Here is a 24807-nt window from a genome sequence, read left to right on the forward strand (position 1 = left end):
GATGACTATCACACAATATCCTCTAAATGATGGCTGCTCACATCCATCCTGGGCAAGTAAAATAACGGCATCAAAGTATATGAGTGTGCATACCTTTCATTCATATTGCTTATCATACATCCTGCAGAATATGCTCCTTATTTAGCATCATGACATTTCATAATATAATATATTGATGTTGATGCTAAGATACCAAAACATCATAAAAGTCACAATTAACTCAACTTTGATCCCTTCGAGCATTTTGTATCACTTCTACAAAATCTGCAGCAAAGTATTTTTGTGTCTTCATAAATAATAAACCTTTTAAAAAAGCACTAAGGGTTTGGCTCGTTGAAAACTAAAGTACCTGATCCTTTCAGTTTGTATCTTCATGGTTAAAGGCACTTGTTGCTTTGAGAACATTTAAGGATCTTGTAATAAAGTCATGCACACATTACGCACTTTTACGCATTTGCAATCTTCATTGTTTTGTCCTGCTTCTTATATTTCTCTCAGCCACACCTGTTCTCGTCCGCGTGCAACATACCTGCACGGAGGATTGCTATAGCAACAGGTTGCCAGTAGCGACGGGGTACCACCACCACCACCACATCGCTGTCTATGTCTGCGGGGATGCGCGGCGCGTCAGGAGCAGCGGAGAGAGAAAACACCAGCAGAGGGTGAGGCTCAGGCAGCAGAACCAGAAACATCACAACTACGAGGCTCTTTTTTTTTTTTTCTGCTTCTGTCATGCACTGAGGAGCCCTGCGGTTTCTTGCAAAGCTCGTGCGTTGTTGAAAACATACACATCGACTCGCGCAGGATGGAGAGCTGAAGGAGTTCCCCGAGCTACCCTGATAACAACAGGTTAGTGTTGACACTCACTCGGCCACCTGCAGCTGAGACTCTCTCCGTCCCCTCCACCCGGGAGCGTTTGCACCCTGAAAATGTGGGTATTTTACGCACGAGAGAGGAGACACATTAAGTCTTTGGATGCGTTTTGATGCACGTGTTGTACGGAGAGGAGTCCGGCTGCAGGAGGCTCGTGTCTCTGTCATGATAATCTGCCGGTTTAACACCAGTTTCACACAGGAAATATTCACCTTTTAATACGTTTTATTTAAATGGCGGCTCTTGATTTTGCCCTGAGGCTGCGGGTGTGTCTACCTTTGAAAGTGGATGGAAGAAGCAACACAAAAAATCAGTATGAGGATATGTTCTTACAGCACTCTTCCTTTATTTAAACATGTATGCGTATTGTTGCATGAATGACGGCTTATGTCAATTATTAATGTTTAGGCTATCCCCTTTTCTGATCATGTTCTTGCAATACTTGCATACAGTAACCCCTCGTAAAAAATGTAGTTATAATCTAAATTATTAAAGCGAGATGCCCCAGGCAAAAAACAGATGCATGTGCACCTGTCAATTTTGAGATGTGTACTATTCTGTTTGTGTTCTCGTTTCGACAAGTAATAAGAAAACACCTAAAATACACATTGAGGTGTTTATTTTACCTTGTCAAATTTCTAAATGCACCGAGCATTAAAACATTTCTCATTTGTGTATTTAAACATAAATTTTACACATGTTATTGTAGGATAACCAATCATCTGAAGTGTCATGATGTATATTAGTCAAATACTTTCTATTACTCTATTCACTACTAGTGTCTTGAAAAATGTATTTAACTTTAAAGGCTCATTATTAGTTTTTTTGAAGCCATGAAGCTTGACTTCCGTACAGTAAGATATCCCTTTACCTTTTGTTCATATATCATTGATTTATGACATATTTATTCTTTAAAACACGGCGGAAATTGATTTTTTTTTTTCTTCTCATTGACGGCTGTTGACGGTGTGTTCTGATTTATGGAGAGATATCCAATTTCCTCTTTAGACACCTTTGACTTCTCATAAATCAACAAAATGAAATTCAGATTCACTTTCCTGATATGTAGCCTATGCAAATTAAGACTTATTTAATAAGATGGAGCCTCATTTGCATATTTAAACATGACCTTTCAGAAAAACGTTGATATTAAAAAAAGTACCTTAAAGGTGGGGTAGGTCATTTTGGAGAAACCAGCTCGAGTGTGCTAGAATTTGAAAATACACAACCGGAAAAATTCTGCCCCTTCTTTCAGACTTCCTTACAGAGCTCCTCCTCCAATACACACGAACGCTCACATGACCTATAGGCGCATTCACACCGCAGTACTTTTCCCACAAAGGTTCATGAGAACTTAGTTCATCAGCAGATCGCGTTCACACCGGAATAAATCCCTGGGGGTGGATTAGGCAAATGAAGCCGCTGACGTCACTTCTTCTTCTTCTGCTTTGGGTTTACTGGCAGGCCGCAAACAACTTCACGGCGTATACTGCCGCCCAAAATCCCCTGCCGGAAGTCCCCGGTTGTTGGGGAGTGGCTTCATTAGAAGCTGCTGGGACTCCCAGCAGCTTCTACTGAAGCCATCCGAGTAAATCGCCAGAACGCCGACACCTCCTCATCTCCACCGCTCCCATGTTTTATTTTGTGTTGCCATAAATTAGTCTCTCTGGGTTTCTGCGCTGGGCTAATGCTAATAATGCTAATAAAATGGTGGCTTCACAACACTTTTTTTGAGTTTTACGGGGCGTGGTTTGCAATCCGCCCAGCCAATCAGAAATATAGCTCTTTTCTCACAAGACAGCCGCATGAGAGTCCCTGCTCTCTAGCAGGGACGGAAAAGGGGGTAAAAAGGTTCTCATGAACTAATTTTAGTTCCGGCTCTTTTTCGTGTGAACGCGACATTTCGGAACTATATCTGAACTAAAGTGGGAAAAGTACTCCGGTGTGAACGCGGTTAATGAGGACACGAGACAAGTTTGTGCACAGATGAAAGGCTGGCAGGCATGTAGGCCATCCAGTTATTTTAGCCGGGCCGGCTCAGATGATTGGTCGTGCTTTTTACAGCGCTACGGCTTCCACAGATGATATTTTTTTATGGATTTATTGTCAAAGCATTTAATATATTCATTGCTATCGGGATGTTAAGAGCATTCCATGGAATATAACAAAAAGTGTTTCTGAAATAAATTACATACCCCACCTTTAATATATGCTAAGTTATTTGGATTATATACCACATTTGCTCCTAATTATAAAATAAATACAAGTCTATAAAGGTTTTTCTAATTTAAAGTCTTCCTGTTTCAGAGCTGCAAAATATAAAGAAGGAAAAATAGAGACGAGTTTCAACAGCATTTGAAGATTGAAGACTTTAAAGTGACAGAGGTGTGATTGATAATTGAGTTAACACGTTATTCTGCACCAGGCTAATATATGACATGAATAAGTAATGATCCTCAGTGCACTGCATTGATATATTAGTGCAACATAGCCTATTAACATAATATGATATATTATGAGATATATGAGGTGGAGTATGCAATGATACATTTTTTAATCTATGTTCAGGATAATAATTGCCAACTTTTTCATAATTGAGTACATTTTCAGGGAAAGATATCAGAAAATACCATCATTGGCCTCATAGTATAGAGATGTCCTGCTTTTCTTTGTTATATATCACAGTAAAATAAACGTATGGCTGTTTAAAACTGACAAAACAAGATATTTAAGGACATCACCTTGGAAGAAGAAAAAAGGGATGAACACTTTTCACCTTCTTCTGACATTTACCAAACGTTTAATCTGGAAAATATGGTACATATTGTATAATGATATTACTCGGTATAACTCAAGGCTGTGGTACTTGAGTCGAGTCGGAGTTGCTATTATGGGCCTGAAATCTACTTTTAAATTAGCTACATTTGCAATTTTATAGTTTCATTACATCAAGCCAGTTAATTACTATAATTCCTGCATTAACAGAACTGAGCTGTTATTGAGCTGTGTGGGCGGGAGAGCAGAGGAATAGCACTGCAAAGCTGTAGAGTACAGAAACATAACAGAGTATATATAAATATGGTAACATCGTGTTTGATATAATATGTAGTTCAGCAATATGACTTGTTATAAGTTAAGGTTTTAGTACTTTAAGAGGACATATAGTCATTTTCAGGGTCATATCAGTATGTAGTGTCTCTACTTTAAAGAGTACTCTCCTGCTGATGTTCAGGTGTATATCAGTATGCAGTGTCTCTACTTTAAAAAGTCCTCTCCTGCTGATGTTCAGGTGTATATCAGTATGTAGTGTCTCTACTTTAAAGAGTCCTCTCCTGCTGATGGTCAGGTGTATATCAGTATGTAGTTTCTCTACTTTAAAGAGTCCTCTCCTGCTGATGTTCAGGTGTATATCAGTATTTAGTGTCTCTACTTTAAAGAGTACTCTCCTGCTGATGTTCAGGTGTATATCAGTATGTAGTGTCTCTACTTTAAAGAGTCCTCTCCTGCTGATGTTCAGGTGTATATCAGTATGTAGTGTCTCTACTTTAAAGAGTACTCTCCTGCTGATGTTCAGGTGTATATCAGTATGTAGTGTCTCTACTTTAAAGAGTCCTCTCCTGCTGATGTTCAGGTGGATATCAGTATGTAGTGTCTCTACTTTAAAGAGTCCTCTCCTGCTGATGGTCAGGTGTATATCAGTATGTAGTTTCTCTACTTTAAAGAGTCCTCTCCTGCTGATGTTCAGGTGTATATCAGTATTTAGTGTCTCTACTTTAAAGAGTACTCTCCTGCTGATGTTCAGGTGTATATCAGTATGTAGTGTCTCTACTTTAAAGAGTCCTCTCCTGCTGATGTTCAGGTGTATATCAGTATTTAGTGTCTCTACTTTAAAGAGTACTCTCCTGCTGATGTTCAGGTGTATATCAGTATGTAGTGTCTCTACTTTAAAGAGTCCTCTCCTGCTGATGTTCAGGTGTATATCAGTATGTAGTATCTCTACTTTAAAGAGTCCTCTCCTGCTGATGTTCAGGTCTATATCAGTATGTAGTGTCCCTACTTTAAAGAGTCCTCTCCTGCTGATGTTCAGGTCTATATCAGTATGTAGTGTCCCTACTTTAAAGAGTCCTCTCCTGCTGATGTTCAGGTCTATATCAGTATGTAGTGTCTCTACTTTAAAGAGTCCTCTCCTGCTGATGTTCAGGTGTATATCAGTATGTAGTGTCTCTACTTTAAAGAGTCCTCTCCTGCTGATGTTCAGGTTCATATCAGTATGTAGTGTCTCTACTTTAAAGAGTCCTCTCCTGCTGATGTTCAGGTGTATATCAGTATGTAGTGTCTCTACTTTAAAGAGTCCTCTCCTGCTGATGTTCAGGTGTATATCAGTATGTAGTGTCTCTACTTTAAAGAGTCCTCTCCTGCTGATGTTCAGGTGTATATTAGTATGTAGTGTCTCTACTTTAAAGAGTCCTCTCCTGCTGATGGTCAGGTGTATCAGTATGTAGTGTCTCTACTTTAAAGAGTCCTCTCCTGCTGATGTTCAGGTGTATATTATTATGTATCTTTGATTGGTTAGCTGGCCGGCTCTGTTGTGATTGGTCAACCGCTTAGAGATGTCCCGCCCCTTAGCCTATCACCTACTATGGGTTGGAGCGCTATATAAGTGTGAGTGTTACATAGTGATGTCATTATCTTACAGAATAAAAAAAAAGGAGGGATTTGGGAAACTTTGGGATTTTTGCCTTTGCAGACCATTAACATGCACATAAACCTATATAACACACTGCAGGAGAGGGAAAATATCACAAGGCATAATAGGGCCTCTTTAATATGCATTGAGGCATTCCTAGCGTTGCCGGAAAATAAATATTCGAGGGAAAAACAATACAACTTTAAGGAATAAAAAACATGTTAAAATTCACATTCCTATATGCATACGTATACGTTTAGTTGTTCTACTCAGAGTTGCCTTTCAACAGCTTCCCGTGCAGTTTTTTGATAACTCAGCAGGACATTTATATTGTGTAATGATTGACGACAAGCTGGAAAATGAAGTCCAATAATTCCCCTAAACCTTTTCATTTCACCCACTCTCATGCACTCTGAATTCACCATTAGTCATAGCCATTAGTCACAGACAGACAGACAGACAGACAGACAGACAGACAGACAGACAGACAGACACACAGACACACAGACAGACAGACAGACAGACAGACAGACAGACAGACAGACAGACACACAGACACACAGACACACAGACACACACAGAGACAGACAGACAGACAGACACACAGACACAAATGATGTCCGTTTCCCACTCACTTCCTGTCCGTGTTACTCTCGGTGTCTGACATGTCACTGATGGTGTACAGTTGGGACTAAAATAACTAGTGCTTCTATACAAAGTGGTTAACCTTCCAACAATCAGACGTAGTATCTGTGTTTCTGTCACATCTGGAGGCTATTTCTGATCTTCAGAGGCAAGCTTTTTTTCCTAAGATGTAGCTGCTGATGATCAAAGAACATATAATATACGGATTAAAGGACCTTCTTCGAATAGCGGAGTTTTCTTTTATACATGAATATTTATTTCTAAACTTGTCGGTAGAAGCTTAAAAGGGTAGCTGTGAAGGAAAGCTTTACACTCTCATCGTGGAGCTGCTGATGATGTACATGTTGGGGGTCTTTGAAGTGCGTTATAGAAGCATATTGGCCCTCTAATACTCAGTAACCTCAGCGAACCTCTTTGGAGGACAAGATTATGATTTGACAGCTGATGGAAACGCAGCGGAAAAAGAAAAACCGCCCGTTCCTTATCGTTCCCCAAAGTAAGGGCGATGAATCACGGCTGTGAAACATCATTTTTCTGGGTTTTAAGTGTGATGGATTACATGCTTCTGATCAGCAAAGCAAGGGTAAAGTCCTCTCTCTCTGTCTCCGTCTCTGTCTCCGTCTCTTTCCTCCTGAGAGTGGCCTGCAGAGGTTTCATTGTATTTCTTCAGGCAGAAAGAGACAGCTCTCCTGACCGAATGTCACATAACATCCCCCCCCCCCCCCCCACACCTCACATCCCAAGTGATAGTCAGTCCCTCCGACAGCTCTTCATGCTTACAGGAGCGTGACGGACACACACAACACGGGAAAAAGATTTTTAGTTCTGGCTATGCAAATCTTTCTAAGAGGCAATTTAAAAAATGGTAATGATCTAATAAATCTGGGAATGATTGGAAGAGAAGAGCCAGTTTAGGAAGGTTTGTTAGCGTACGAGTAAAGCCTATTCCACAGTATAAACACTATGTTTTATTTCCTTCATTCCAGCTGTTTCCTTTCTGTATATGACATTTTATTTGACAGAAAAGCTCCCAAGATGTTGTGACGCAGCAGCATGTTTACAGAAACCACTCCGAGATAGAAAAATGGAGACAGGATAAATCATTTTACAGAGCAGTTCCTTCTAACCTCGTGCACCTGCTGCAAATGTGTCCATGCACAGTTTCTCAATACAATAGACAATTGTATAGAACGTGTGTTTACTGTTGCTTCACATCAGAGTTTCCCCGACAGCCACAACATGTTACTTGTTAGACGCTTTTATCCAAAGCAACTTACATACTCAATACTGTGGGCAATCCCCACAGGAGCAATTTGGGGTGAAGTGTCTCAGGGACACAACGACATACTGACTGCAGTGGGGTTTGAACCTGTGACCCCCTGACCCGAACACCCACGCACAACCCACTGCACCACACGCCTCCCCACAACGAGTAACGTGTGCAGGATTAACAGGATAGAAAAGTTCACATCCTGTCAATTCTTCAGATGTTCCTTTGCCTTTTCCATCCTATTGATGTGTCATTTACCATATCTCACTTAAACAAGCAATCAATGTCAGTTTCACAAGTAGATATTTGAAAGTGACATCAAGCTAAAAAAGTTAAGAAAACTTGAGATAATCTGCATATTCACGGAACCATGCAATTACGTTGGAGAACAAACAGGATTTATGTCCAAAGCTACAGAAATAACACACAGCAAGATAATAACTATCTGTCTGTGACGATGATTCAGGTTTAAATGAACAATTTGTTCTGCAGTGCTCGTGTATTCTACTAAAGAATGGTAAAACATGTCAAGCTGGGCTGCAGTAATCACGTATAGCTGCTGTCAATAAACTCCCATGTTGATGGAAACAATTGGAGAACAGATGAATCATTCTACAGAGCTAGCATCTCTCTAACCTCCTGTACTGAAAATATGTGCATGAACATTTTCTCAATACAATAGACAATTGTTTGCTGTTGCTTCATATTAACGTTTCCCCGACAGCCACACACAAAATAAATCTGTGTAGTCATGATCAAATAAACAAGAAAGAGAAGAAGGTAAAAGCTGCTTCTGCCACCTCTCATTCTGTCAATTATTCAGATGTTTATAGTCTTTGCTTTAACCCTTAGAGTGACCGGACCCACTCTCTTCCATTAGTGGGTCTAAAAGGACCCGTATTAGAATAATATGTTTTTATGCCATTTTTGTCATTTTGGCTAAGATAATATTTAGTATTATATTTTGGTTCACACTAGAAATATTTTATATTTAATGAATTTTTCACTATTTATAATTTTAGACATTTTTTTTACATTTTGAAAAAAAACGTTTTGAACATATCGATGCAAAGATCTTTGCTATTCTGAGACCCTCACAGTGTTCCAGTCCCTTTTCAAAACTCATCTCTTCTCCTCTTGTCTACTCATAGCCCACCCCCCATCAATTCATGCCGGTTGATCAAGTTTGATAGTCCTATACCCCCCACCCTTCCCTTATATTGTAAAGCGATTTTGAGTACTTGAAAAGCCCTATACAAATATAATGTTTTATTATTATTATTATTATTATTATTATACTGACAGGTATCAGATCTTGCTGTGTAAAATAATCTCCCTGAGAGGTGTCACATGTGATGTAGTCTGTGTGGTCCACAGTGAATGTATTCCTGACAGCAACAGGTGATGAGAATCAAAGGTTCCCAGAGGATCCCATAGGAAATGCATGCGGGTCATTTTTACCCACTTATGGAAGCTTGGGGTAGAAATACAAAAACTACAATTTCTTAAAATTAAAATTTTAAAATGTGAATGGCATGATATCCAAAACATGTTTTTTGAGGAATAGCTGGAATATGAAATGATAATTCAAGAAATCCACCTCACCGGGGTCAAAAAAGACCCACTTATGCATCTAAGGGTTAAATGATTGTGTTGGATTATTTGGGCGTTTTAGAAAACACTCAAATGAAATACGCGACCGATCATGTGTTCCCATGTAGACATAACTTAATTTTAAAGTGACAACAAGCTAAAAGGTTTTTGGAAACTTCAGATAATTGCCTCTGACTGCTCATGCTTGGAGCTATGCAATTACGTTGGGGAACAAATAGGATTTATATCCACAGCTACAGAAATAACACACACCATAAAATCCCTTTTTGCAGAAATAACAATCTGTGCCGACTCACGTGACTCAGGTTTAAATAAACCATTTGTTCTGCAGTGCTCCTGTATTGTGCAACAAAACAGTTTAAATTGTCAAACTGGGCTGCAGTGATTACTCGCTTTGTCCATAAACTCCCATTTTGATGGGATAACAAATGGAGAATGGTTCAATCATTTTACAGAGATACTTTCTTTCTAACCTCATGTACAAATATGTGCATGCATATTTTCTCAGTACAACAGACTATTTGAAAAGGCATTTGTTTACTTCAACTTCATATTCAGATGATTTGGTTTAGTCAGTTTCCCTGACAGCATCAAAACATAAATCTGTGCAGTCATGATCAAATAAACAGGATAAATAAAGTTTCTGTAACCTAACATTATAAATTATTCAGATGTTACTATAATCTAAACCTTTTTTAATCGTATTAATGTCTCAGGCTTTTAGAACATATTCTAATAAAACAAGCAACCAATGATGTCGCACGTTGACATCACTTGATTTTGAAGTAATCACAAGCTAAAAAGTAAAAACTTAAGATAATTGTATCTGACAATTAATTTGGGAAACAAATAGGATGCTTGTCCAAAGCTACAGATATAACACACAAAAGATTCCCTGCATAAGGAAAGCAATCTGTCTGAGAAGACCCACATCTCTACGGTTTAAATAAACCATTTGTTCTGTAGCGCTCCTCTATTGTACAAAAGAATTGTAAAAATTGTAAAGCAGGCTCGCAGCAATCTCTCTGAGAGTTTGCTCATCAGAGGAAAAGACACCAAACGATGAGCAGTCCTTGTGGCTGTTTTTCTTTTGGATGGATTTACCTCTGCCTCTCTTTATAGAACAGACGAGCCAACTGTCCTCTCCAGATTTAATGTGATGGGCTTCTTCTTGCCAGAACAAATGATCCAGACAGAAAGCTGCTTCCTGATCAAAATAATTCATGAGTAAATCGTGTCCAATGCTAACAAGTGTGCACCTGTGGGGTCTCTGCTGTGGGAGTAATTACCGTCAGTCCCTAATCTCTGTTGTGCTGAGACTTAACCAAAGTGTATTAGATTTGACATCTGCAAAGTATGTGCTTAGAATAGAAGTTGTTGGATTTAAAAGTGTTTTTCTTTTCTCCTGTTTGCCCTCTGAGAGTAGCGAACCTGATCCAGCCCAAGGCTATTTCAGACCTCATTAACCTGGCGGGGGCCCCCAATAAAAACAAGCTATTGGGCCCCTGTTCCTTTTCAATCCAATTAAAAGACTTAGATCAATGTAAGCCTGTCTCTCAGAACTTTCCATTTCCTTACTCATACTGTGGCTCTCAGACCCATTGATTCCCAAAGAGAGATTTTAGAAATTGCAAATATTTGTTTCAAAAAACTCACTGAGGTTCTTGGCAAATGTGGCTCAAACTGAGGTATATATTGCATTTGTTGGGGACTATACTTCCAGCGTTTGGCCCCTCCGCTGCAGGGATTCTCAAACTTTTGTAACTTATTATCCACTTCTGATTGTTAAAAGGTTTTCCAGGACCAAAAATGGCATGACAAAAAAAGGAGATAATATAAATTGGACTGTAAATAAGCCGTTGTCAGCTGTAATGACCAAAATAAATGTTCAGTGAGTCACTTCTAGGGCGGTAATAACGGAAGTTTGGTGGGAGCTTCCTCCTCCTGTAACTTTTAGTACATATCCGTGTTAGGTAAGGGATGCTCCTCTCAAAGCAGAAAGGGTTTCTTGCTACGAGCTACGTTAGCATCAACCATAGCTAGCTTTCACATAGAGTAGCGCAGTGATGACGTATTTTTGTAAGCTAACCCGGAAATTAACATCGCAAGGGGTCCCTAAACAAAAAGTAATGGGGTTTCCTTATTGGATTTTGGTATATTACAGAAAATAAGCTTTTTAGCAAATACACATTTACGTGTTTCCTTCAGAAGGATAATCTTTACATATTAACAACACATGAAGCTTAACTGAAGCGTAAATGCAATCGCAGGAGTAAAAGGGTGTTAGCTATAAAGGAACTTGATCACGGTCGCATGACTTCATTTTACCATCGCTAAGCTAAAGGAGGCTACTGTTTGGCGTCTTGACGTTTATTCAATTATCAATCAGTCAATCAATGTTTATTTAATATAGCCCAATATCACAAATGTTACATTTGCCTCAGTGGACTTCACAGTTTGTACAGAATATCAGTATGACAATCCTTAGACCCTCACATTGTACAAGGAAAAACTTCCAGAGAAAACCCACAGTTTAAAGGGGAACATGGGAGAAACCTCAGGGAGAGCAACAGAGGAGGGATCCCTCTCCCAGGACGGACAGACGTGCAATAGATGCCGTGTGTAAATTGAAGAGATAATACATTTACAACATAGGTAGACCAAATGTTTGGAAATGCATGTGTCTGTAATAATAAGATGAATCCACGAGGATACCCATCCAGGACTCATGATCCAGGACCACAGCAACAGGCACAGCCACGACTCCGGATCCCGGCGTATATAGACACCAAAAAGAAAGACATTTGGGGAAGCTGGGTTAATCGGAACATGAGAGTACACAGGTATAGACAGAGAGAAGGAAGAAGTAAGATGTCCCCCGACAAACTAAGCCTATATCAGCAAAACTAGGGGCTGAATCTAATCAGCCCTAACTATAAGCTTTATCAAAAAGGAAGGTCTTAAGCGCACTCTTAAAAACGGATAGGGTGTCTGCCGCCCAAACACAAACTGGAAGCTGATTCCACAAAAGTGGAGCTTGATAAGAAAAGGCTCTGGCTCCCATTGTACTTTTAGAGACTCTAGGAACAACCAACAACCCTGCATTCTTGGAACGCAATGCCCTAGTAGGACAATAGGGTATAATGAGTTCTTTAAGGTAAGATGGCGCCTGCCCATTAAGGGCTTTGTAGGCGAGAAGAAGAATTTTAAATTCTATCCTGTGTTCTATAGGGAGCCAGTGTAAGGCAGCCAGAACAGGAGTAATGTGGTTCCTTTTCCTAACTCTGGTTAGTACACGAGCAGCAGCATTTTGAATCAGCTGAAGCGAATTGACTGACTTCTTGGTACACCCTGATAATAAGGAGTTACAATAATCCAGCCTTGAAGTAACAAATGCATGGACTAGTTTCTCTGCATCGTTTTGAGGCAAGATATGCCTGATTTTTGCAATGTTATTTGGGCCAAGTACAATAACTTCAGTTTTGGTCGTGTTTAATATCAAAAAGTTTAAGGTCATCCACGTTTTTAAGTCCTTTAGGCAGTCTTGAATTTTATTTAAGTGATTGGTTTCATCAGGCTTGATGGATAAATATAGTTGAGTATCATCCGCATAACAATGAAAATGCACAGAATGATTCCTTATAATATTGCCTAACGGAAGCTACTGTATAGTGTGAACAAAATAGGTCCGAGCACTGAGCCCTGTGGCACTCCATGGCTAACTTTGGTTTGCATGGAAGATTCATCGTTGACACGTACAAACTGAGAGCGTTCAGATAGATAGGATCTAAACCAGCCTAAAGCAGTTCCCTGTATGCCAACTAAGTGCTCTAGTCTTTGCAATAGGATATCATGGTCGATAGTATCAAATGCAGCACTGAGATCGAGCAAAACAAGAATAGAGACAAGTCCCTTGTCTGAGGCTATTTGAATTTCATTTGTGACTTTAACCAGAGCTGTCTCTGTGCTATGTTGTGTTCTAAAGCCAGACTGAAAATCTTCAAATAAATCATAGTTTTTTAAGTAATCACACAGCTGTTTTGCGACTGCTTTCTCAAGAATTTTTGAGGGGAACGGAAGATTAGAAATAGGTCTATAGTTGGCTAAAACCTCTGGATCGAGGTTGTGCTTTTTAAGAAGCGGTTTTATCACTGCTACTTTGAATGATTGTGGAACATAGCCTGATAATAAAGACATATTCATAATATTTGATAAAGAAGTGCTAATTAATGGAAAAACTTCTTTTAACAGCTTAGTTGGAATCGGGCATTCATTTTGTTTCTAAGAGTAACAATTTTATCGTTAAAAAAGCACATAAAATCATTATTACTGAGTGCTATGGGAATAGAAGGCTCAGTCGAGCTGTGGCTCTCTGTCAGCCTGGCTACAGTGCTGAAAAGAAATCTTGCATTATTCTTATTCTCATCTATTAATTAAGAGTAGTAGGCTGCTCTCGCTTTACGCAGTGCTTTCTTATATTCATTGAGAGTAATATGCCAAATTAAACGAGATTCTTCAAGTTTAGTGGAACGCCATATCCTTTCAAGTTGTCTTGACTTTTGCTTTATTTTGCGGGTTTCGGCATTATGCCATGGAGCTAATCTATGTTGTTTTATTTTCTTCTTTTTCAAAGGAGCAACAGAGTCTAATTTTATTCGCAGCGCATCTGTAGCACTATCAACAACATGATCAATAGTTGCTCAATTTCAATACCATAAGTCAGAACAAGGTCGAGAGTGTGATTATAGCAGTGGGTTGGTTTATTTACACTCTGACGGAAACCAACAGAATCTAATATAGAGTTAAATGCAACAGTAAGGCAATTTTTATCATCGTCAACATGAATATTAAAGTCACCTACGATAATTACTTTATCTGTTTTAAGTACCAAAGCTGATAAAAACTCAGAGAATTCTGATAAGAATGCTGAATAAGGACATGGTGCACGGTACACTGTAACAAATAAGATTGGCTGCAAAGTTTTCCAGGTCGGATGCGTAAGACTAAAAACGAGGCTTTCAAAGGAGGTATAATTTAATTTTTGTTTAGTATTGATAAGTAAACTTGAGTCAAAGATTGCTGCAACTCCACCTCCTCGACTCGTGCCTCGGGCAATATGAGTATTGATATGGCTGGGTGGAGTGGCCTCATTTATGCTGACATATTCTTCATGTCTCAACCAAGTTTCAGTGAGACAGAATATATCAATATGATAATCTGATATTAAATCATTTTCCAGTATTGCTTTAGATGCTAGAGATCTTATGTTTAAGAGACCATATTTAATCTTCCTGTTTTGTTGCACTGTAGTAGTTGTTACATTTACTTTTATTAGGTTATTATGTATGACACCTCTATTAGGTTTTACCTTAAATTGTCCTTGGGCAGACACACACATCGTTAATATTGGGTATTTTATTGGGTTCGGGATTCCTATGGATGACTGCCTAGGAGAGAGCGCAGAGAAGCGTGTAAGACTGCGACTCTGCCTCCTGGTCTCAATTCCAGTTTGTCATGGATTAAATCACAAAGCCCTGAAATGTTTGCCGAAATGAGATTTGCACCTTCCAAAGTAGGATGAATGCCGTCTCTCTTAATCAGACCAGGTTTTCCCCAGAAGGCTGTCCAATTATTCACGAAGCCCACATTGTTTGCTGGGCACCACCAAGACAACCAGCGCTGAAATGATGACATGCGGCTATACATGTCATCATTGATCAGATTGGGGAGGGGTCATTATTTAGTCACTTGTTAGCAACCGTTGTTTTTATGAAACATAGAAGCTTCGGACATTCGACAGTGGACGTATATTATGTCATAGAACAACATGTGAAAATCTTTTCAGCTTGTGTTATCCATAGAACCTTATTTCAGGTTTCTAACTAAAAACACTTTTTAAAAAACGTTGACTTTGAGACGAGGAAACCAGAAGTGATTAAATGCTGAGTCATTTCAGGGTTTTAGGACTCATTCCTGCACCACTCTTTAGTCTTTTGACTGAGTTAATGTTGTGATGACTTTCTCTTACTCTAAGACCGTCCATTTTCCTGCCAGCAGCACAAAGTGGGGTATCCAATGGCTGCTTGAGACCCCCTTTCTTAGGATCCCACACATCTTTAAACTTATTTCGTATCTCATCTACACACATGCAAAGCTTTGGGACTCCTAATCAGGCAGGGAGACACAACACTTGCATTTTGCACATTGAGGTTGCCTTTACTCGTACAAAAATCTGTCCACGGACACACACACACACACACACACACACACACACACACACACACACACACACACACACACACAAAAACCATGTATACATCACTTCAGGGGACATTATATTGACTTACTTGCATTTACTGGAGACTTATCCTAACCCTAACCAAGTCTTCACCCTAAAATTAATGATTCCCCTCATGGGTACCTCCATTTTGTTCCCATAAGGGAGGCGAGTCCCCACACATGACTGTGTAAACAGATTTAGGTCCCCACAAGTATATTAATGCTAGGCCACACACACACACACACACACACACACACACACACACACATATACCAGCAATACATACATTTATATTCAGACTACTTCACTGTCTGTTAAATTTGCATGAAATGGAAATGTCTCTTTGTCATCTGCATATGAGACCACACCAATATGCATGTACTATACGCAGCACAACACACACATATACAGGACAATCATGCCTCTTAAAGTGACTAAGTGGCATTCATTATACAAGTGCATAGCGGATTGTGTTTCCACTGGCATGTAGTCCATAACAATATCAGATCATGATCAGTAGTGTTGACAATAAATATTTCATATACTTTAAAATAAGAGATGGTGTTGTTTGCAGAATGTCCTGCGAAGCATCCTTGATTCATTGATACTTAACTTAAATGACATGTATTTCTAAACATTTACTTCTATTAGCACTCAGATTCTCACCTTCAATATTGCAGCCCTGCAGCATTCAGTTATCCAGCCTTTGTCTGTATGCATGCCTCTTTCCTGTATTCTTGTCTGAAAGCACATACATGGGACTGTTTAAAGCTGAATGGTGCCACTGGAAATGAGTTTCACAGCAATATAATTAATTGGAGACCCAATTGTAAATGTAAGACCTGCATGCTGTGGTTTAATGAAGCCAGCTACGCATCTACTTCCAGTGTTGCTTCCAATGAATGTTGTATAACTAAACCTCCCAGAGCCAATTCAAAGCCCCTGAGCTGCAGGAATACGAGGCCAAAAGAGTCCCCTGGGATTCCTATTTTATTACCGAGCGGGCTTTTTGCCTGGAGGTTCAAAGATAAACTCATCTGACAGCCACTTTCTTCTGGCCTGAGTTTGTTTTGTCCCCCCTCATCTTTTTTAAGATTTCAAGACAGTTTTTAACAATCGCATTAAGTTGATATATCTGTTTGCTGTCAGAGTACACCAGAATAACCCGTGTGTGTTTGGATTGTCTGGCAGAAAAAAGTGGTCTAAAGGCCAAAGATTCACCAGGGAAGTCTTAAAACAGGTTTAAATATTCTTATTCTGGGAATTGAAAAGAAAAGTGGTTTAAAGGTCAAAGATGGGGAGCAGTGAAATAGCAAAATGTGTTGTCTGGGGAAGCAAATGGCTGAAAGAAAAGGATGAAAGGAATATAAAAAGGTTAGAAAACTGTCAAAGGAACTGTCAGTTCACGGGAAGACTAGGGGTGGAGGAATGTGAGAATCTGGTGAGGGGTGTTGTCAAATATCTGGATCAAACTCCCAGAAACCTGCAGGTCCGCTGCAACTCTGACTACTTTTAAATCCAGGCTGAAGACTTTCTTTTTGCCGCTACTTTTAATTGAACTATTCACATCTTACTCTGCACTGTAACTTCTATTCATGTTACAGTGTTACTCATGTTTATTATGTTGCTTTTTAATGTTTCTAATGTGTTTTATGCACTTTGAATTACCTTGTGTTGAAAAGTGCAATATGAATAAACTTGCCTCACCTTGCCTTGCAGGTCTGATCCTCTGACCCCCATCTTCAATTCCTAAATCTTTACTCAACCGGAAAAAGAGCTGGAGCCGAGACGATCAAGCATGGATGTGCCGTGGATGGCTGAAGGCCTCTTCAGCAGCACGCTGTCCTCGTCAGGCGGCGGACATCACGTGTCCTCCTACCTGACGCTGGAGCAGAAGGCGGCCTTCATCTTCGTGCTGCTGCTCTTCATCTTCCTGGCTCTGCTCATCGTGCGCTGCTTCCGCATCCTGCTGGACCCGTACCGCAGCATGCCCTCGTCCAACTGGACTGACCACACCGAGAAGGACACGTTCGATTACCGCATCGTCTAACAAGTGCGCAGTATATATATTAGAAACAAATAAATAAAAGACTGAACAAATGACTGCTAATTCACCAGGATAAACGAAACCCATCACGGGAGACTTTGGCTGAAAAGATGGTGGATTGACGTTGAGAACGAGCGCTAACAAACAGCTTCTCCCTGCCAAATCAGAAAATTCTCCACCACAAGAAGACAACCAAGGATTATGCTACGAATTATCGATCAAACCTTCAGTCCAGGCGATGCACCGGAGCAAGTAGCGGTCACTTCCTTCCCCTGGCATCAGCTCTCCTGTGGACTACCTCTTCCTCCTCCATCTTGGCGCTTGGAAGGCTTTCCGCACATCTCACACAGGGTCAAATATCTTTTGAGGTCCAAGCCAGTTGAAGAGTGTTTACATCTTATCGTGTTTACGTCCTTTAGATTTGATAATGTAGACAATCAGTGTTTAAAATAGTTGGTGAGAAAAACAAGCTAATCGCTGAGGTCTGTTAGTTTTAGCGTATTTTATTTCGTGGACGGACACGGGCGGTCCGAAAGACTTTGTACGACTGATATTATTCAAGCGAAGAGGAATTTATTGCCTTGTGTCTTCGTAAGATATTCTGTGCTGGTTGTTACCTTCTAGACAGCGAGGAGGAAAGGTTGGTATCAACGTCTTAAAGCAGGTTAAATAATCACAAAGAAGGAAACTGTGTGGAAAAGTTCTCCCTTTAATGTCAAAGGTTTGGACAGATACTTGTTCAGTGTGTGCGATAAAACAAACAAATTGTCCTTTAAAATCGTGCGGGACTCTTCGGTGTCCCCGTCTTTTATATGTCAACAACCAAAAGAGGTATTGAGGAAAACAACGTTTACTGTGCCGTACCGTGTGCCTAATTTGAAACAACATGGATGTTTTAGGAAAGAGAATGAAAATGGGTTATTGTCCTTTAATGTCTTTTCTTTGGTTTAGTGCCCATTTCACGAAACCTAAAGAGCATTTCACTGCCTGAGGTATATTGACAGTTGGTATGCCAGATCTGCCGAGATTTGATGGTGAAGATGACGATGCATTTTCACGTCAAACCCTTTAAGAAGTGACGCTGAGGCTCTTTCGTTGGGCAATTTTTCAACTGTGCGCCTTATAGTGTAGATTGTTTACAGTATCGTAGGTGGCGGAGATGCTGGAGTCAGCCAATCACTGATGCGACTGTGTTTTTGCACTTCACGGAGATGTCATACAACCCGCTAAAAAATAAGAAAAAATAAACCAGCCCTGCTCTGTTGCTCCAGTCGGGACAGGAAGTGAACTCTGACCCTTTGATGTTCTTGTGATCTGCTGTGGCCTTTTCCTACCTGTCGCAGATGTGATGGGATATTGTGCTGAGGTGATGTGCCCCCTCCCCTGCATGTGTTTCTCGCTCTCTCCGTGCATGATAAATGGTGAAGTGCTTTAATCCTGATGTTGTAGCTGTGGGTCAGTTTGCTCAAGCAGCTATTTCTTCTCGTCTGTATACTGCAGCCTTTTTCTTTCGATCGGTTTTTTTCGCCCGGAGCCACCGTTTCCTTTTTTCTAATAAAAATGATCAGAGTTCACAACTGCCTTTTTAATGTGTTTTATTTCCTGAGCTTCATTCACAAGGCGTTACAAGTGGCAGGTGTTCAAGACAAACAAAAAATGGTTCTTCCAAGCCCACCCGGTCCTTTGGAAGGCGGACGTGGACGCCTGAGGCTCCTCACATTCTTTCACCATTTTATCAGCGACTGGCAGCGGTAGCCGGCAGGTGTCTGGATGGGTTTTCTGTGAACCCAGACACTCTGTCTCGCTTCACACACACGCACGCACGCACGCACGCACACACACACACACACACACACACACACACACACACACACACACACACACACACACACACACACACACGTCTCCGGGCTCCGGGCCCAGGCTGCTCTTTGAGCCGAGACCCCCAGACAGCATGCAGAATAACAATCTTCTCTCTGACACCAAACGCTGAATACGTTGCTATTTGCAATCATCCTCTGCACACCTCCCTGAGAAATCCCTGCATCCTTTCCTCACATTGAAGCGTGCATGGATAAAGTTATGAAATGTGTTTGCAAGTGCATCTGTTCTGTGTTACTTAACAATTCTGCTGATATCACACATCCCCACTTTTTATTTGTATTTGTTTTTAGGGAGGGCCGGGGAGCTGAAGCGGATCAGAATATTAAATGCGAGCTGATCCCACATAGGAGAAATGTGCAGTCTCTGCTTTTTGGATTACTGTGTAGGAGACATCCTACGTTTGTACTGGAGCCTTTTCACTGTTTTCCGTTTTAAAAAAAAAGTGTTGTTGATTCCTCCTCGGCTCATTATAGCTGTAGTGTGAGAGCAGAACTGGTATCTTGTTTCTCGTACAGAAAGCGGCTCTCGCTTAATGCATGCTGGCAGTTTGTTACACAAGCAGCTGCAGAAAGTGAAGACGAGCTGCGGGGAGAATTAGCTCTGAATATTTATCATTTAAAAACAATTACACCTGCGTCCAAGAGTGATTGTAACACCTTGAACGTTAACAATCCCCCAGAAACCTTCATTTATCCAGAAATACTCTTTGTTTTTCTATGACTGTCGCCCAAGACGTTTCACTGTCTGATTATTAAGTGCAATACCCAACACAGAAACAAATCATTTTTTAACAAAAGCCTTCATTCTCGCTTTCTTAAATCTCATTAGCTGGGTGCCAAACAATGATAATAATCCAATCCAAACACGCCCTAACACAGCTCGTTGGAGCGCAGTTACCATTATGGATCAATATCCCTGTCAAGCTTTATGCAACATGACTCGTATTATAAAAAGCCTCTGATAATTGAATTATTTTCATTCCCCGCTGTGCATGTATTTCCTTTCCCCAATGCCCCATTTCACTATTCAGCCTCCAGTTAATTTTCTGGTCTCTGAGCAGGACTGTTCCCCTGTGAATGTGAAAGAACGCTGCACAAGGACATAAAGAAGGAGACTGCTGATATTCTTAAATTAATTTCGCAGCGATTTCTCTTAGAGCCGCTGGCGTTTACAGCAGTCTGTCAACTCTTCACTGAACAGCATGAGGCTTCAGGGACCAATGGCACCAGAGAAAACGTGATTCTGAGCATTATTTAAAAAGGACTCATGTCTGCAGCTCCCAGAGAAAGATTTGGAAAACAGTCAAGGTCTATTTTTGTGAAAAAAGGCCTGTGATGATGATGATGATGATGATGATGATGATGATGCTTTAGAAAGATGAAGGATCAGAGAAGTGATTGCGATTCATCCTGAGTGGAATATGAATTTCACAGCGATCAATCCAATTGTTTTGGAGAAATTTGACTCAAAACCATTCAAGTCAAGCATGTGTTAGTGTGAACAAAAGTAGGAGGGTTACAAAATTCACTATGTGTTGTCCTCGAAGGATGATGAATGTTTAAAGGGACCTTATTATGCTACATTCAGATTTCATCCGGTATCCGGTATTTAGTTTTTTAATATATTGTATATTATAATTGGTTTTTAAAGTGACATTGAATCATCTGCCTATAGGGACTGGATATGATAGATAGAAACAAAATTATGAAAAATATCCTTTTGGCTAACTCTGGGGCATTTACAACAATTAGCCTTTTTGTACCCTGTCCCTAATAAACTAATTACAATTTAAAAAAAATACGAAAATAATTAATTGCCAAACCTAAAAAAATATATAAAGTTCCACCAACACAAGCTATACCCTAAAAAATATTGGAGTGTACTTTATAACAAGGTATTTCATATAGCTCTCTGCCAAAAACGGAACAAGGAAGAAAATAAATCGGGTACATTTCAAAAGGTGATTCTCAAAATGACGGATGATGGTAGCCGTGCTCCTCAGGCAGGTTGCTCTGAGCCTGGGGTCCTGACAGATGAGGGGCTGTCTGTGAGATGCCTGAGGGCCCCTGCAGGTGATCTCAGGCTGTGTGAGGCCTCAATCGGCTGAGATCCTCTATAACAGAGCAAGGAGCCATGAAGGGGTTTCAGGGCTGAAATGTGAGAACAGTTCTGAAAATAACAGACAGCCTGAGTGAGGAGGAGGAAGCAGGGTAGTGTGATCCCAGGGAATACCTCTCATTCTATACTTAAAGGTCACCTATTATGCAAAATCCACTTCTTCATGTCTCTTCTCATTATGTGTCTCCTCTGTGGAAAGAGACTCTGAAAGTTTCAGGACCAAAGATTATCTCTCTTTTTGTCCATTTATATAAAAACCTGTCTGAAAATGAGCTGATCAGATTTTGGCCACTTTATGATGTCATAACGAGGTTTTGGCTTGTGTAACCATTAGCCAATCAGCAACCAAGGTAACCCCCTTATCACCTGAATCTCCTCCTAGAGCACCATTAGGCACGTTCACACCGCAGTAATTTTCCCACTTTAGTTCCGATATGGTTAGGAAATGTTGCGTTCACACCAAAAAAATCCGGAACTAAAATGTGTTAATGAGAACCTTTTTCACCCCCTTCTCCGTCCCTGCTAGAGAGCAGGGACTTTCGTGGGAGAAAAAAGTTCCTATGTCTGATTGGCTGGGCGGATTGCAAACCACGCCCCGTAAAACTCCCAAAACGTTTGTGAAGCTGCCATTTTATTATCCTCGCATTAGCATTATTAGCATTAGCATTAGCCCCGCGCACCAACGGAGAGAGACTAACATCCCAGCAGCTTCTACTGAAGCCAGTCCCCAACTCCGGGGACTTCGGTTGGCAGTATACGCCGTGAAGTTGTTTGCGGCCTGCCAGTAAACCCGAAGAAGAAGAAGAAGAAGAAGCTCCTTCAGGGACTTATTCCGTTGTGAACGCGATTTACTAGATAGTTCCAGGAAAAGTACTTGGTGTGAAAGCGCCCCCCACCTGTGAACAGCCAGCTTTGAGTGAAGACAACTGTATCCCTTCTTTAAACAGTGACACCCTATAGTGAAACTATAATAGACAAATGTGTTTTGTATACAATAATTATAGAACAACATGAAATATAATGCATTTTCATTGTGGGTTATAACAGAATATATTTGATTAGGCTATATTAACTTTCGTTTTAATTATTCAACCTAATATGGAGACCTCAACACAGGTTATGATTGATAACGCCTCTTTAATTGGCTGACAATCCTGCTGTTGTCATACAGGAAGGTGTTGAATGCCGTTGACGTGTTTGGCAGTAGGCCTACGTACAACAGTGAGCATAACTACTGAACCCATCCCCACTGACCTAGGACCGCCACATCCGGCGTCTTCATCTGCAAGATAGTTTCAGACTTGCCATCTGGACGGTTCATGGAAATGTAATTTGCTCAACCAAAAGATTTCTGCACAAACTGTGAGAAACCGTCTCGTGATCCTCAGAGGGGCTCGACCTCACTGCATCTTTCAAAACAACTTAAAAATGCTCACTTTTGATAGCATCTGGCATTATAAAACTGTTACTTCATTGATGATTTGTGACTCAAAAATGCACATTTGTATCGCCAGTTATGTGCCTGATAAATGTCCTTTTCAACGATAAAACTGCACTTTTAAGATGAGGATTTTATTGTGAAAAGCCACGGCCTGTGAGTAATATCCTGCTCTTTGATCAGCGTCTTGATTGTCACACCTGTGCAGCAGACGCATTATTTTGGCAATGTTTAGGCGAGGTTTTACACAGATTTTGAGAGAAAGAAGCCTTGACTTGGATCTTCAATTTAAACTTGTGAAAAAGAGGATAGAGCTGGTCATGTCAGATTCATGTCGGCCAAAATCTGCTTTACCCCCTAAAGCAGGGGGGCCCAAACTACGGCCCAGGGGCCATTTTGAATTGGCCCTCAATTAGCAAATCAAAAAAGTATAATGACTTAAGTATAATAAACTTTTGTTTGTCTTGTATTGTACTTCTTAACCCATAAGAACCCGGACCCATTTCTACTTTTGGGAAAATGAAGGGGAAGATAATTTAGACTAAATAGACCAGAACACATTTCTGACAAGAAACCCCCCCTAGTGGCAAATATCTGAAATGTGACATGTGTGACATTGGGCTTTAATGGTAAAACATCTCTTATTTATAACTTAATTAATGAGGATGATATTTTGGTTTAAATTAGTTTGAACATTCTTTGAATTGAAGAATAAATAATATGTTAACTCAATATAATTGAATCAGCTAAATTAACTGAGCACATCATAACCATATTTCTAATTGTACATATGTCACTCCGGGTTTACTGTGAAAGTGTAGGGTTAAGGGTCCCGATTTGACACCAGTGTCACCGCGATGTTTGTCCCATTTGTTTCATATCAATTTGATCAAGAAATGTTTCCACAACAGGTTAAATGTAACAAAGGACATGTTGTGTGAGCATTTTCATTCTTAAATGGCTTGAATTTGACCTTTAGCAACAACAACAAAAAGCTTTTGAAATGTACTAGTTCGGTCACACGTCTTAGCCTGGCACATGGACATCTTGGACATGTTGTCATGGAAACATAAAGTCACATGACCTGAACCAAGACCCACCAGACTGTTCAGTGTGTGTCACTTAGGGACTTCATGAGATAAAATAAAAGTTAAAGCTGTATAAGGAACTTTCCAGAACATTTAAAGTTCATGTGACACCTGCGTCACATTGGGTCCTTATGGGTATACTGTATATGATCAAATATATTACACAGTATTCATGTGTTGATAAGCCCAATGTTCAAATAAATTCAGTCGATTAAAGATGAAAACCTGTTCAAACAAATCGAGAAAAAATCCCAATAACACATTTACATAACGACCTTGAAATATACCCTCCATATTTCCTCCTAAGCAATCTGAAGCTTCTGTTTTAAGGAATGAGCTGCCAACGCAATAAATTAAACCTTTCCGACAGCTCTTTTAGCATTTTCAAGTATCAAGAATAATGTACCTACATTGGATTAACTTTTCCAATTTATAACAGAACTTATGAGGTAATCAACCTATAGTGAGCGACACGTATATTTTTCTGTATGTGGCCTTCAGTGCAAAAAGTTTGGACACCCCTGATCTAAAGTATATCAGTGGACAGCTGTTCAACAACTCACCAAGACACACTCCCAATGAGCTCTTTATGCCCAATTAACGTTATGTTCCCAAAGAGCTGTGTGCAACACTATTTCTCACCACAGCGTCAGACTGGAAGCCAGGAGCCAGGTCACTGGGAGCCAGTATAATGAGTAGAGCCATTAATGGTGACTATTAAGGAGAGAGCAGCTGGAGGTTAATGCTTTACTGGCTGCAGCAGAGGAAAATCATGGTTTTTTCTCCCAAATTATATTTACACATGCACTTAATAACCAGTGAGTGTTAGTATCATTACGTACAGATAAAAGGCAAAATGGGAA

The 24807-nt window shown here is 40.2% G+C and overlaps 1 protein-coding gene across 1 annotated transcript; it reads left to right on the top strand.

The window, feature by feature from the left end:
* The first annotated feature begins 744 nt into the window (after positions 1 to 744).
* On the top strand, positions 745 to 18987 carry LOC307045469 (cortexin-3). The gene is made up of 2 exons (XM_079691147.1): positions 745 to 849; positions 17089 to 18987. The coding sequence occupies exon 2, from the start codon at positions 17168 to 17170 to the stop codon at positions 17417 to 17419; it is 252 nt and encodes an 83-aa protein (XP_079547273.1). The 5' UTR covers positions 745 to 849; positions 17089 to 17167; the 3' UTR covers positions 17420 to 18987.
* The last annotated feature ends 5820 nt before the right edge of the window (positions 18988 to 24807 follow it).

The sequence above is a fragment of the Notothenia rossii genome (assembly GCF_949606895.1).
Source record: "Notothenia rossii genome assembly, chromosome: 7".
NCBI lineage: Eukaryota > Metazoa > Chordata > Actinopteri > Perciformes > Nototheniidae > Notothenia > Notothenia rossii.